At 50.3% G+C, this 15,894-nt stretch overlaps 1 protein-coding gene across 5 annotated transcripts in view; it reads right to left on the reverse strand.

Moving 5' to 3' along the window:
• PFKFB3 (6-phosphofructo-2-kinase/fructose-2,6-biphosphatase 3) overlaps positions 1-14,412 on the reverse strand; it is a 73,193-nt gene extending 58,781 nt beyond the window's left edge. The window contains exon 1 of one of the 5 annotated variants that reach the window (XR_008376203.1): positions 14,035-14,406. Coding sequence is in view for 4 of the 5 variants with exons in the window: in XM_053572445.1 (XP_053428420.1) it covers positions 14,035-14,173 (139 nt within the window). In the remaining variant the exon portion in view is untranslated. Of the gene's footprint in view, positions 1-14,034 lie in introns of all 5 variants that reach the window. The other 4 variants (XM_053572445.1, XM_053572444.1, XM_053572450.1 and 1 more) reach the window with 4 other exon arrangements.
• Between the last annotated feature and the right edge of the window lie 1,482 nt (positions 14,413-15,894).

Here is a 15,894-nt window from a genome sequence, read left to right on the forward strand (position 1 = left end):
AAGCAGGCTGGGGTCGCGCGGGGCACACCGGGAGGTCGCGCGGCGGCACGTGAACGCGGCGTGCGCGGGGCGGGGCACACGCTAACCCGCTTGCGCGCCGCACGCCGCAGCCAATCAGCGCGGGCTTCCCTAGGCCCCGCCCCTGGGTCCTACCCCTTACAGGGCCCCGCCCCTAGTCCCGGGCTGACCTCTGCAAGATGCAGCTACCCTGCACAGCTCTCTTGCTTAGCTCAGGTCCTGCCCTCTCTGTGCTGCTCTGGGACAAGTAGGTAGCACAGCAAGAGTTGACATTCAGGTACAGGGCTTGGGGGGCTGCCTTAAAATTTCCTTATTGTTATTAAAAATAATATGCACTCATGTGCAATGATTGGGAGGGATGTCACATAAAGTGTTCCTGGTGGTATTGGCTTTCAGACCCTCCTGTCTGTGCACGTTTTTAAAGCCCCAGGAGGTTTGGTATTCGCCCATACACCCCTGCCCTGACCAACTTATCGCCCTCTGCGCAGTGCCATCGCTCATGGGGGTGTCAGGTATTCTCATTCTGAGTTTTATTTTTATAAGTAATACAACAAGGAGCAAAGAAGATTTAAGATGAAGATAGCATTCCTGGCAAAACATAAAAAGCAAACCAAGATACAAACATGGAATGGGGGAAAGAGAGGACTGGTGTTGGACTGGAATAAATATGATCAGTGTGAATTTATGATTTACAAAGTAACTGTTTCTAGCTCTGTGCACTGAAAAGGTAATAGGACGAAAGATACTCCAGTAGCAAGAAACACACCAAAACCCACATCCTGGCTTCTAACTACCATTCTCCACTAACAGGGACAGGGCTCCTTGGAGGTATGACTCCAAGACTGGAATCCCAAGACTGAAACTGGGAAGTACAAGACAAGTCTGGAATGTCTGGGTGTGCCAAGAATTAAGGAAGAGCTCAAAAATGGAAGGGGCCCAGGCACAGTGGCTCCTGCCTGTAATCCCAACATTTGGGAGGCTAAGGTGGGAGGATTGCTTGAGGCTAGGAATTCAAGACTAGCTTTCACAATATGGCAAGACCCTGTCTTCACAAAAAAAATTCTTAAAATTATCAGGGCATGGTGGTATGAGCCTGTAATCCAAGCCACTCAGAAGGCTGAGGTAGGATGGTCACTCGAACCTCAAAGTTCTAGGCTACAGTGAACTATGATCACATCGCTGCATTCCAGTCTGTGTGACAGAGCAATATCCTATCTCTAAAATAAAACAAATAATAATAAAGCAGTTGAGGATGTGTCCAAAGTACACAGCAGACGGCCTGAAAGGGCTGTCAGCCAAATTTGAAACAACTTGAGTATCAAATGAATAATGTCAAGAATGGATTATAACACATGCGATAATAATTTTAAAAATCCCTGAGTCCATAAACAATGCTAGTACTACTACTAATGATAAAAATGAAATTTAGTAAAGAGAAGGATAGGCAGGAAAGCACTTCTTTACAAAAGAATGCCAACTAATAAACATAGAAAAAATAACAGAAATGGTAAATTACCTTTTCATAACCCCCTTAGTAATAAGCATTTCAGTCAAGGATCACCAATGGATGCTAAAACTATTGCATAAAAGATTATTCTGGGTATTTATCCAAAAGAACTCAAAGCAAGGTCTCAAAGAGATAACTGCACACCCATGTTCATAGCAACATTATTCACAGCAGCCAAGAGGTAAAGCAACCCAAGAGTCCATGGGTGGATGAATGGATAAACCAAGTGTGGTCTACCCATGTGATGGAATATTATTCATCCTGAAAAAGGATAGGAACTCTGACATCTACCACAACATGGATGAGCCTTGAGGACATTATGCTAAGTGAAATAAGCCAGTGACTAAAAGGCAAATATTATAAGATGGCACTTATATGAGGTCCCTAGAGTAGGGACAATCAGAGACAGAATGCAAAATGGGTGTGGTCTGTTGCCAGGGGAGATGGGAATGGGAGTTAGTGTTTAATGGCTGTGGAGTTTCCGTTCTCCAAGATCAAAAATTCTGAAGATGGGTGGCAGGGATGATTACAGAGCGTTGTGAATGTACATATTTAACACCACTGAACTGTGTCCCTAAAAATGGTTAAGATGGTAAATTGTAAACGCATTTACGACAATCAAAAATGTTTTTGTTTTTTAAAAAGATATTGAAACGGAATATTTTATTCACACTTTGTGAGTGACCACAAAGGATCCCTCCATAGATAACTTTTTAGTTACAAATGGGAAAAGTTCTCCTTCTAAACAATTCAAAGAAATGACAGGAGCTAAGGTCACCATTACAGGGGCCCACTGACACAACTCCAGACTAGGTGACAAAGTTCTGGGATGTGAGGCAGGCATGTATGAGGAACAGAAAGATGAGTCTAAAGAATTACCGGACAATATTAAGAGCTGGGGTTGGAGAGGTGACCCAGAATCTTATTTCTTTAGCTTCTCATTTTGACATAATTTCAAACCCAGAAAATTTTCAAGTAGCACAAAGAATTCCTATATGTTCTTCACCCAGATTCTCCGATCATTAACATTTTGCTACATTTGCTTTATTATTCTCTCTATACATATTATTAATTTAAAAATTATTATATATTATAATAATGCATATATAATAATTTTTTAATTACAAAATACTCAAATATATTTTCCTGAGCCATTTGAGGGTAAAATTTGTCCCTTTCTCTTAATCTTCAATGTGTATTATATAAAAACATAGATGCTCGCTTACATACATACGCACAATCATCACAGTCAAGAAATTAACTCCAGTACCTTACAGACTCCAAGTGAATTTCACCATTTGTCCTTGAAATGTCCAGAATCCAGTCCAGGATCACACCTTGCATTTACAGTCCTCTTTAATCAGGGTACCTACCTTCCAATGCCTATTAATTAGGCCAGGTACAGTGGCTCATATCTGTAATCTTAGCACTCTGGAATGCCAAGACAGGTGGATTGCTTGAGCTCAGGAATTCAAGACCAGCCTGAGCAAGAGTGAGACCCTATCTCTACTAAAAATATAAAAACTAAAAAAAAACAATAAAAATGGAAAAACTAGCTGAGCATTGTGGCTAGTGCCTGTAGTCCCAGCTCCTCAGGATACTGAGGCAAGTGGATTTCTTGATCTCAACAGTTTGAGGTTGCTGTGAGCTATGACACCATAGCACTCTACCCAGGGCAACAGAGTGAGACTCTGTCTCAAATAAAAATTTTTTTAAAAAGGGAACTACTAATTAACAAGCCTTACTTGGTTTTTGGAAAATAGACTCTCCAAATAATTTCATTCCTTGGTTAAGACTTAAATATAATTGGTAACAATAAAAACAACAATTTGCAGTTTTTGGCCTGGATTGGGTTTGAACCTGCCACCTCCAACATATGGGGCTAGCACCCTACCCCTCTGAGCCACAGGTGCTGCCTTTAATTTCTTTTTAAAGAGGGTCTATGTTACGTTTTGATAAAGTGAGACATTCAGCCCTGGACTTACTATACCATCTAGATACTTGTTTCCTTTAGAAAACAATCACACCCAGTGGTGCCTGTAGCTCAGTGAGTAGGAGGCTGGCAGCCCAGGCCAGCCAAAAACAACAATGACAAGGGTGGCGCCTGTGGCTCAATGGGTAGGGAACTGGCCCCATATACCGAGGGTGGCAGGTTCAAACCCGGCCCCGGCTGAACTGCAAACCAAAAAATAGCTGGGCGTTGTGGCAGGCGCCTGTAGTCCCAACTACTCGGGAGGCTGAGGCAAGAGAATCACTTAAGCCCAGGAGTTGGAGGTTGCTGTGAGCTGTGACACCACAGCACTCTACTGGGGGCAACAAAGTGAGATTCTGTCTCTAAAACAACAACAACAACAAATAGCCGGACATTGTGGCGGGTGCCTGTAGTCCCAGCTATTTGGGAAGATGAGGCAAGAGAATCGCTTAGGCCTAAGAGTTTGAGGTTACTGTGAGCTGTGACACACAGCACTCTACTGAGGGCAACAGCTTGAGACTCTGTCTCAAAAAAAAAAAAAAAAGAAGAAGAAGAAGAAAGAAAACAATCACACCTATAGGCACACCAGCCAATCTACTTGCATTAAAGCTCCCTTACAAACCATGATTACCTTCCCCCCAGGTAGGTGGGAAGACCCCTCTTCATTCTAGCTTTATGGATCTCAGGCACAGAGAATTTCAGTAACTGTAATTCTGAGTTCATCTCATGCTCTCTGAGCGTCACTGAGCCTGGCATTGACCTCCTTGGTGTTTGTTTCAATAATATAACAGACGACTGTGAATCCAGCAGCCAACCAGCCTCGGAATTACTGACAGTAAGTTACTGTTCCCCCTTCCCCTGTTCCTGCCGCCCTCCAAACAGAAGTAGCCATTATCATGAAATCTTATTATATTTGTATCCCCCAACCAAGCATATTGCTTCATTTCAGCTGTTTTAATTTTATAAAAAAGTATTTCACTGTACCTGTTGTTTTGACGATTTTTTTTTCATAGTCATCAATAGCATTGAGACCAGGAATCTGTTTGTGACTCATTTTGACTGCTGTATAAACATTCCCTTATGCAAATAGACCAAGAATTATTTATTCTCCTGTCAACATGCATTTGGGTTGCTTAAGGGCTTTTCTGTGAAAAGTGCCACTAGAAACATTCCCTGAAGAACATGAGTTCCTCTGTTCAGACCTAGGCACGGTGATGCTGGTTTAGGGTATGTGAATTTCAACTTTATGAAATAATGCCAAAGTGTCTCTAAAGTGCTCGTAACAACTTACACTCCCACCAGCAATGCATAAGGGACCTTTGGGATCTGCATTCTCTCCAACACTTAAAACTGTAAGACTCTTCATTTATGCTGGCCACATAGGGGTGAAACTTGTCACTCACTGCGGACTCAACCTGCGTGTTCCGGATCACTACAAAGGTTAAATTTCTTTATTTCCTTTGGTTGCACATTACCTCCCTCCTTCCTTCTCTCCTTCCTTCTTTCTTTTCTTTCTTTCTTGAGACTGAGTCTCACTATGTCACCCTTGGTAGAGTACCGTAGCATCACAGCCCACAGCAACCTCAAACTCTCAGGCTCAAGTGATTCTCTTGCCTCAGCCTCCCAAGTAGCTGGGAGTACAGGTGCCCGCCACAACGCCCGGCTATTTTTTGTTTGTTTGTTTGTTTGTTTGCTCTTGCTCAGGCTGGTTTCAAACTCCTAAGCTCAAGTGATCCCCACATCTCAGGCTCCCAGAGTGCTGGGATGACAGGAGTGAGAGCCACTGTGCCCGACACTACCCAATTCTTAGAAGGTTTTATTAGCCATTCATTTATTCCTAATAGAAGCCAGAGAAGAGAACACAGCCACCGACAGACAAAGGACTGTCCCCTGGTGCAGTGATGCCGTGTATTGTTACTCCCAAATGAATTTTTTTAAGTTTTATAAGGTTTAAAAAACCAATTTCATATAAAGCAGTAGTGATAACATGACCTTTTGCTCATGTTCAATGTTTTATAACATTCAAGTGACTTTAAATGAAAAAGCTTTCCTATAATCCAAGACTTGAACTTCAGCTTCGAGTAGGCTCCCTCTGTATTCTCCATTTACACCCATGCTGGGGGAAGATGCAACAGGGTCAAGCCTGACCCTCAGTAGAGGGCACGCTGACACCATCTTATTATAAAGGGGGACTTTTGAATTTGAGTTTGTCCCAAAGAAACTGGCCCTTCAAGACAGATTCCTTTGCCGTTATTATGGCAGCAAGTTGATGGCAAATTCTTGTTTTGATTTTCTAATAACTCTGTTTGGCAGAACTGTATGAAAAATATCTTCCATAATTTCAAGTCAGTAGCCCAGGGTCCTAAAATTAACTTTCTCCTTCTTTATTTTTATATTTAGTGAGGTTTTTATACCCCGTTCTCTAAGATGAAGTCATCTAGCTGTCATCAAGCCCGTGGCACAAGGGTTGGCTGGAAATAGGGGTGACTGACTTTGAGGTTAAAACCAAGGAAATTTAGTCAAAGCAGGATGAGGGGGGCACCTGAGTGGAGGCGAATTGGTCAGCTGATGACCAGGCCATGTCTGTTCTGGAGGCCTTCCTGGAGCAAGGTTTTATCCTCCCCTCACCACGGAGCCCTTCACTGTTTGTGGAAACACAGGACAGGACAGAAATTAGTCCGTAATTAGATACCACTTACATGGACACACTGGGAATGTGGAAAACCTCCTCCCCCTGCCAACTCGGAGGATGTCACGCTCCAGGCCCATGAGTGAGCCACGTGGAAACGTGAGGAGTTCTTTGTAGGTGGCAAAGATCATCAGCCCGGAGCTAGAAAGCCACCTTCGTAGCAGAGAGAGGTCTGTCTGGTGGCTGCCCCAGAGCGTGGGGGGGCCTTTCTGGAGGGCTGCCTGCTGAGTCCCAATCCTTTGGAACTGCTCAGGGGTGACCTTGTGACTGCTCCCGGTGTCCACAAAAGACAGCCCCTGGAGGGAGCAGCCCCGCCCACTGAGGTGCCACCCACCTCAGCATCGCATATCAGACTGGGAGCAGGCAGCTGTAGGAGGCATCGGTGACTCACCCTTTCTCCCACCCCACATTGAATCCATCAGCAGAAACTGCCTTCTCTGTCTCCTAAATATATTCGGAATCCAACCTCCCCCCCCCATCTCAGCCTCTATCACCACCCACCTGCATGACACCCAAAGACTCCTGCCCCACCTGCTTGCCCCACCCCCACAATCTACAGTCTACTCTCTGGAACTCTACTGTAGATTTTATAACATCAAGTTAATCTACTAAACCCTCAGGAGCCTGCCTGAGGCTGTAGGCCTGAGGACTTACACCCACCTTCCGTGCCCTTTCCCAGCCCCCAGCTGCTCCCAGGCTCCCTGCTGCAGCCTCATAGCCTCTCCCCCAAAGGTCCCCCCAGCACCTGCCCCTCCTCACCTGGGATGCCCTGGGAGCTGTCAGCACCACCCACTCCCTCCCTCCCGTGGGTCTCCATCGGAGCACTCTGCCCCGGGGTCCCACAGTGTTCACCTGCTCACTGCTCCGGGGCAGGGCAGGTGCTGGTCTGTCTAGCTCACTGTCTAGCTCACTGCCACATCCCCACCTGCGCTGCTGGGCATCCGGTAACTATTTACCAGATGCCCGCAGGGTTCGTGGAAGTGACTCCCAGGACATCTCAGACAAGGGGAGGCAAGAGCAGGAAGGGGCAGCCTTCTGATTATGTTTCTTGCTTTTTCTGCCAAATTTCCTCAGCCACCAGATCTACAGACTCTCTTTGTTAGTGTGCTCAAAATGTTCCTTTTGTGAATGTCCCGGAGAAATCTGGCTCTGCAGGTGGCTGGTTACTGTGGTGCCACTCAGCCTCTTGCCTAGACTCTTCCTCCCTGGCTGCCTGGCTCAAAAAAAACCCTCGGAGTGCTGTGCCCCACAGCAGTGCTAGAGAGGGCTCCAAGCAGACCCTCAGCCTTACGTGGCCCTAAATCTCACCCAGAGGCCTCCTGCAGGGCGGCCCAGGAGGAAAGGCGTCCAGTCCCACAGCTGAGGCCCCAACAGCAAGTTCAAATGTGTGGGTCACCACCCACACCTATTGGAATAAGACCAGACCCTTTTTCCATCCAATGGAATAGTCTAGAAAACATCAGCATGACACTTTTTGCCCTGGCATCAAGCCAGAATATTAAATCAGAGTTCTGGGGCAAAGCTCCCCAGTTCATTCTACTGTGTAGCCTGGGACAGGAGCCACAGGAGTCTGTCCTGTGCTCCTGTGAAGCCGTACCTCCCTGCCCCTGCTCGGAGCCAATGTCTGCCGCCCACACTCACAGAACCATGGTGCCCCCCGGGCTGTGGGCATCAAACGAGCCTTCCTCATGCCCGGGTCACTCCTTCCTCTTTCTCTTTTCCTTTTCAAACCCACACTGCCCCCAGGGTCCTTCTCCACTGCCTGTCTCCACTGACTAATTAAATCTTCCTCTACTCCTGAGATAGGACAGGACTCCCGGAGGACTTTCACAGTCCCATCCCCACGGGTCAGCATCCCAGGCAAGCAGCCAAAATGCCAGAAAGAGCACAGCTGTCACCTCACGAGCACCGGAGGCACCTCAGTGCCTCTCACTTCAGGGGGGCGATGCCAATACTTGGGGCTGCCCCCCTGTAAAATCTGCCCGTTGTTCCTCTGGCCAGGAGGACAGGGGCAGGACGGAGGCTCTCTTTCTGACAAGTGAGTGTTAAAACCCAGGTTGGGGGTGGGGGTGGGGGCGAGTGTTTGCTGAGCTGTCATGTCAGAGTCAGAACCCCTTCCGGAGACTTCTGGGGAGGTTGCTCACGGAAGTGGCATAGAAGCAAACCCTCTGCTCTTCAGATGTCCCTTGCTGCTCCAGCCAGGACCTCGGATGTCCCCAGAGCCAGACCCCTCGATCAGAGCCTGTACATAAATTGCCACTGGTGTCTGGGGTGTGCAGAAGCAGGTGATGGGGGGAATGCCCACAGACAGGGACTGTCCTCTTTTGTCCCCACTCACCATCCTGCCCCCAGCAGGAAATCTTGGTACTCCTCCCCTGCAGGTCATGAAAAGATAAGCAAGTTCTGGGCGGCACCTGTGGCTCAGTCGGTAAGGCGCCGGCCCCATATGCCGAGGGTGGCGGGTTCAAACCCGGCCCTGGCCAAAATGCAACCAAAAAATAGCCGGGCATTGTGGTGGGCGCCTGTAGTCCCAGCTGCTTGGGAGGCTGAGGCAAGAGAATTGCGTAAGCCCAGGAGTTGGAGGTTGCTGTGAGCTGTGTGAGGCCACGGCACTCTACCGTGGGCCATAAAGTGAGACTCTGTCTCTACAAAATAAATAAATAAATAAAAATTAAAAAAAATAATCACTAAAAAAAAAAGATAAGCAAGTTCTGTGTTCTTCCTTATCGTTTTCTAAGTTGCCTACAATTAAAAGTACAAAGAAAACACTGGGCCTTTGAGCTTTCGCAATAAATTAACTAACTTGCTTCCTCTGGCCTTCTGCATAGTGCACCGTCATTCTTCCCTGAAGTAGGGCGGGAAGGACAGGCTACTAGACAACTTGGAGAGTTCTTTGACCCAGAGCCACTGGAAGGAGCTGCAGACTGGTGACAAGGATGGCAGACGTCAGAGATGAGGGTCCAGGCTATCTCACCAGGAGGAAGGGCATAAGGGTGCATCCAGGGGCTTGGATCCCAACACTGACACCCTTTGGACATAAATTCCCATCCTGAGCCAAAGCCAATGAAGCACACAGCCTGGAGAATTCAGGGTGGTGGCCTCTGACTCAGCCACTTGCCTGCAAACCCAGAGATTGGGGAAGGCGCCAGGCGGGATGTGCAGTACAAAGTCGATGGAGGACAAAGGTGCAGGTGGAATTCCCTTTGCCTCCTGCAGCTGACCTAATCTATTATTTTAGATTACAGATGAGGGATGACAATCATCTGTCAGTGCTTAGGGTTAATAATAATCTTTTTTTTCATATCAAGGGGGTACATATGTTTTTACTACATGGATAGTTAGGGGGTGCTTGGGAAGAGGTGTGGCAAGCATTGAAGGGACTGAAAGCAGCCTTCTCAGAATTAGACCTGGAGGTAAACTGAGGCCAAGGATCTTCAGCAGCTTCACTGAGATTGCCCTGCTGGAGCCCAAACAGGTGGACCTGCTTCTTGCCCCCACACCCTGGCATCCTCATACATGTTACCAACTCTTCCCTATGCTTCCTTCAACCACACCTACACTTACTGCCTGCAACCTCCAGAACCATCTGCAAACAGGTTTCAAGTGACCACAGTGCTTGGAGTGGTGGAGTGAGTGAGTGGTGCCTGCTCAGAGGCTTCTGGAAGCCCTGGTGCTGGGGACTGGGAAGTGGCAGGTGCTATGAGAAGCCCGAAGCCACACCCCCAAACAGAACAAGGGCTGGGGCACGTCCTCATTGCTTGTCCCCTCCCCACCCTCCTAGGCTTCTCAAGTGACTTGCAAGTCCTTTGTCCTTTGTATCCAGGTTCAGCCATGTACAATATCAAGGACAGCACGCACAGAAGGTGTAGGCCCGTCCTGGGAAACGCCAGTGGGCTGGGAAGTTAAAGGATCCCCTCCTAGTTCACTGCAGCGGGCAGAGGAGCAGCTGTGGAGGGGAATTTGAGCATCTACAGTTCCTGAGGACTTAGGAGCAGGTGGTATTTTTAGCACCATTCAAAAAGAAACCAAGTGAATCAGCCCCCAAGGGCTAAGCTAACCTCAGGCAGACTGTGCAGGCCTGCACACCAGGTGGTGTTCAGAATTTGATATTTGGTGGTTCCAAAAAATTAAAATATCAAAATAGTGACCATATTACAAATCAGAAATGTATTCCTCTTCCTTGGATGGCTTGGTATTGTCTTTATTTTAGATTACAGATGAGGGTTGACAGTCATCTGTCAGTGATTATCAAAAAATGATAATCTTTTTTTCATATCAAGGGGGTACATATGTTTTTACTACATGGATTCATTTTATAATGCTGAAGTCAAGGCTTTCAGTGTGCATGTCACCAGGATAGTGTTCAGTGTGTAAGGATCTTCAGTGAGCTCTGCCAAAGAGAATGGAGATTCTGACAGATTAACCAAGTGCCTTAGTTTATGAAGTACTCGCCAGGCCAACGTAAGTGTGGAGTCCAGACCCTACTTCACCCCTCACAAGATTGCCATGCAGAAGGCATGCTCGGAACAAATGAGTGCTCAACTCTGGTTAAGGGACGGGATATACCTGCAAGAGCTGCCAGGTGCCTGGAGCAGATGGAAAAGTTGTCAGAGAACACATGAACTTGAGAAGGGCCTTAGAGGAAGGTTAGAAGCTTGCGTGCCTGTGTGCACAAGTGTAGCAGGAGCTGGGGAGGCCCTTAAGGAGGTGGGCTGGTTCTGAGCAGGGAAGCAACAGGCGAAATCGCACAGCCAGAGGAGGTTCTAGGTGGCCACTGACAGATGCCAAGGAACACACCTGACCACAGCAGGAAGTGCACTCTTAGGAGTAAGGGGAACATGTCAGAGGGCGCAGCTCAAGGATAAAAGGCCTGGAAAGATGTTGCCAGAAGAAAATGGGATTGATAAACCGCGGGGGGAAACCTTGGGACCAGAAGGCCCCTGATCCAAGAAGGAACCGACTCAGCCTGGTCGGCAGGTCTCTCCTGAGGGAGGATGCTGCACGTAGGCCAGAGGCAGTCCCTGAAGTATCTAGGGAGTCCAGCAGTTTCCTAGGCACCCAGGGAGAAGAGCAACCCCTCAAAGCACATCCTGCTGAGGGAGAGACCCCGAGGGGCAGCACCTGGCACAGCACAGACGCTCAGCAGAGGAACAGAAGGGTCAGTGATGGCCAATCCATGAGTGCCTCTTCTCAGGATCTGCTCTTACAGGGAGAAAAGGTGAGATCCAACCTGGGTCTGTCTGCCCTTGAGTTCTTGTCTCAAGTAGCTGACCTGCAGGAATCTGGAAGGGCTCTGTCCATTGACATCATATAACTTGTTTCCTGTCCTCCTACAATATCCACGGAGACTCTGGGCCCTACAAATGACTGAGGAGTACATCAAGAAGCTATGGCCTTGACATCTGGATGGCCAAGTTCTCCACCATACCCCCACAGGGGTTTCTGAATTCAGCACCTGTGACAGCAGTGCCCTCAAAGGACCTCTCCATCTGGCAGAAGACTCCGCTGTTCTCTGCTGCTGTCTGCCTCCACAGCTCCCAAACATTCAGAAGATGCAGACATCTGAGCCTGTTTCTCTACCCGTCCCTAATGTGAAGAAGTCACTGATGGTTCATGACAGACCTTTTTTTTTTTTTTGAGACAGAGTCTCACTCTGCCTCCCTGGGTAGAGTCCAGTGACATCAGCCTAGCTCACAGCAACCTCAAACTCTCGGGCTTACGTGATTCTTTTACCTCAGCCTCCTGAGTAGCTGGAACTATAGGCATTTGCCACAACACCTGGTTAATTTTCCCATTTTTAGTAGAGACGGGTCTCGCTCTTACTGAGGCTTGTCTCAAAATTCCTGAGCTCAAGCAATCCACCTATCTCGGCCTCCCACAGTGGTAGGATTACAGGAGCGCCTGGCCCATGGCAGCACTTTTCCTAACACACGCTTTCTGCCCAGTATTGATCATATATCCTGTCCTATCCTATCCTCTCCTACGATGGCCCATATTGGAAAGGTGCACTACGGAGGTCAGAGCCCCAGCTGTGTGTCATGATTCACTGAGATGTGTAGCCTCACTTCCTTTATCTTTAAAACAGAAATAATAATACCAGGCACTTCGGGGGTCATTGTGAGGGTAAATGAACACACGCAATGCACTTTGCACAGTTCCAGGCGCTCAGAAGGTGCCTGACAAATGTTAATTTTGTGTCCAATTGTTATTTATTAATAAATCTTTCCCTTGTCCCTTCTGAATGTGGAGACAGGTAAGGATACTTGGAACGCAGCTGTCTGGAGACACTGTGGGAGGGTTCAAGGCCTGAAAGCAGCTCTAAATCAAGAGTCCAGTCTCATAGCCAAGCCACCCTGGTCCCCAGAGAGAAATCAACACTTCTTATGCCCTGGGATCTCCAAACAGTGTCATCCCCAGAATGGGAAGAGGGTGTTTTCCTCTTTACCCAGCAAGGTTTCTTCAGATTAAAAAGCAGCAAGACCAGAGCTGAACTTGGCTGGTGTTTCCAAATGTTTTGTCCTATGGGGTCTAATAATTCACTAAAATGTACTGCCATAAAGCGAATCTTCCCAAGGAAGTCACACTGGAGCAGCCCCGTTATTTAATACCTGGCTGGGTAAGGCCGCCCCCGAGTGCCATGACAAGTAAGCGGGTGTCTGCACCTTCTAGGAGTTTGCCAACCAGAGACCACAGGGACAAAAGAGGGCAGGAGTAATGACCTCAGAGATAAGTGACCCGTCACACTACAGTTGATGGGGGTGGGCCAGGGGTCCTGAGAGCCTGCAGACAACAGAGAGGAGGTGACTGCATTGTACATGAGATAATGGAGACCCTGAGGGTAGGGGCAGTGGGATGGAACTCACCACCCTTGCTCTCTGGCCATCACCTCCCTTCCGGTCTCCCCACCCCCACAGGGCAGGCGTGTCACCAGCCCCACACTGGCACCTTGGAAATCCAAGGGAGGGGGCCAGTGCATCTTCTGGGCACCGGCAGCATCATGCTGATGTTCCTGTGAATTAGGAGAGGAGGCGGCAGCCGGGAAGGTGGAGGGGTGGGGAAAGCCGCGGGGGCAGCCCGGGCCCTGGGGGGGCCAGTCATGGGCTCGGTGCGCCCAGACACATGGGAGACAATCGTCACCAGAGCCCAAGCCCCTCCTAACCCAGTGCAGGAGTCGCTCAGCTCTGGCGTAAAAGTACAATCGTCTCCCCACCCTCTGAGGCTCCTACTTCTATTCCAGGCTCTGAGCTCAGAGTGGCCACACCTGGCCTGTGGAATGACGACCCCGGCCAGCCCGCGGCCCCACACAGCGCAGAACCGCCAGGGGCCGCTCGGTGCCGAGTGGCACGGAGACAGCGCCTGCAGCGGGGCTGGCGCCTCGCGGGCTCCTTCGCGTTTCAGCCACGAGCTCGGTTCTGGGCAAGAAACCGCGCGAGGTGGTTAAACGACCTACAGCCCGGCGCCGCAGCTGCGCCCGCCCGCACCTACATCAGGACGGCCACCGGGAAAGCGGCCCGGCCCCTCTGGTTCCCGCCCCCAGGGACTGGCCGGCGGCGGGATGCGGGGACGCGCACGAAGTGCCGGGACTCGCGCCCTCCGCGCTCCGCTGCCCCCGCTCTGGCACGTGTGGCGGCCAGGGAGTCTCCAAGAGGACAGTGCGGGGCGGAGATGACACTGTGAGGCCGGAGGGCAGCGCAGGCCGAGGGAACAGGCGGCGCGCGTCCCGCTCTGCCGCAGCCCGGGCGCGCGGGGCTTGGGCGCCTGGCGGGGACGGAGCCTCCGGGGCCCGCAGGTGGCCGCGCAGGTCTCCGGGACGCTTGGGAGGGCGCGCGTCGTGTCAGTGGACCCTACCTTTCCTGAAGGGCATCGCGCCGGGGGCATCCCCACGGGGCCGGCCCGCGACTCCCAGGCAGGACGACGTCCAAGCGGCAGCCCCGAGGCCCCGGGCGCCTGTGGGCTGCAGGGCAGGCGAGGGAGGGGAAAGGGACATATTTGGTCAAAGCCTGGCGCGTCACGGCGCGGAGGAGGACCGCGGCGAGGCAGGAAGCGCGGGGCGCGTCGCTGTGCGCCCTGGCGCCCTGGGGCTGCAGAGAAACCCTAGGTGTGGCCCCGGTCCCGCCCCGTTCCGCCCAGTCCCGCTGGGGCGGTGGACAGCCACCCTGGGGCCCCGAGCTGCCTCCTGCCTTGGCAGAGGCTGGGGGCGGCAGGGAATAAAACCAACTCCTTCATCTGCTCTGTAGGGCTGGTGGGGCCACCATCCCTGGGGGATCCCCTCCCGCTTTCTGTCCTTAGCACGCTCGCAAGGCTGGTGCCCTCGAAATGAACAAGGGCTGGAGGAGACACCAGAAAGTCGCCTCTCTAACGGCCGCAGGCTGCCCTGTGGACCTCCCTGAGTTCTGCCTGCAGAACTTCCCTCGGGGCACTTGTCACCCTCTGGCAAACTCTGCATTTGTTCAGGAGGTCTGTGAAGGCTGATACTTTGTTCACTGCTGTTTCCTCAGAGCCCAAAACAGTCCCTCACACACAGCCCAATAAAATCCTGGAGAGAAATAACACGCAACTTAGGAAACTCGGTGGGGGGGGAGGGGCATGAGGGGTGTCTCCTCACATCACTTCTTCACCTCCGCCAAGGCCAGCATCTGAGAAGGTTCCTTTTATTGGATGGACCCAAGTGAAAACAAAAAAAAATGTTAGGAACCATCTGACAATCTCCTGGTACTTAAGACAAGGGTGCAGATAGCAGCTGGCCCACTTTCTGTGTGCTGAGACAAACCATCCAGGTGAACGCTTCAGCCAGTGGGGGTGGGGATTTTTGTTTATTTTCTTAACCAGAACCCTTTTTTTAGCCTGCTGTCATTTATGAGTAATGGTCCCACCTGCTCCCCCTTGTTGAAAGGACAGGATATGGAGGAGGGGAGGAGGGGGAAGTGACTGTGGGGTCAGCACTCGGAGCTGGCCTGGGAACAGGCTGCTGAGGGAGCTTTCAGAACAGCCCGAGGCCTCAGACCTCAGCTTTGCACCATGGGGCAGAGGATGTGTGTCAGAGGAGCAGGAAGCCGAGGGTTAGGAGTGTCTGTATGTGTGACCCAGATTCCACGTGGAACAAGTGTGAATGCTCTCTGCCCCTTCCCTGCCCTAACTAGAATGTCAGGTGGATGTGAGCACAGCTCCAAGGACTTAATCATCGCAGAGGGCAAATTTGACTTAATCATCGCAGAGGGCAAATTTTATCTAAGGCCAACTGGTCCAGAGAAAGAGGGCATCAGGCTGCCTATATCAGACCTGTCCAGGCCCACATGCCCGCGGACGTGGACAGGGCTTCGTCCTGCTTGGCACCTTTGCCCCTGGGGACTTGTGTGTTCACAGGGATACATGGCTGTGTCTTTAGTCTTTAAGCCTGGTTTCTGGCCCAGAGCTCCTGAAACCCTTGAATCTCTAGGGTGATAAGAAGGTCACCTGAATGGTAATGAAAGGGCTGGGGACCCTGGACAGCTTCAGGGTGGGGGCTGGTGGCCAGAAGGGAGAGTAGAGCTCAACCCCTGACCTCTAAAAAGGGGAGAGGAGCTGGAGATTGAGTTAGTCACCAGTAGTGAATGACTCCATCAATTGCACCTGTGTCATGAAGCCACCAGAAACCATCCCCCCATGACAGAATACAGAGAACTTCCAGATCAGTGCACACCTGGGGGTGCCAGAAGGGTGGCAGCCCAG

This window comes from Nycticebus coucang, chromosome 20 (assembly GCF_027406575.1).
Source record: "Nycticebus coucang isolate mNycCou1 chromosome 20, mNycCou1.pri, whole genome shotgun sequence".
Taxonomy (NCBI): domain Eukaryota; kingdom Metazoa; phylum Chordata; class Mammalia; order Primates; family Lorisidae; genus Nycticebus; species Nycticebus coucang.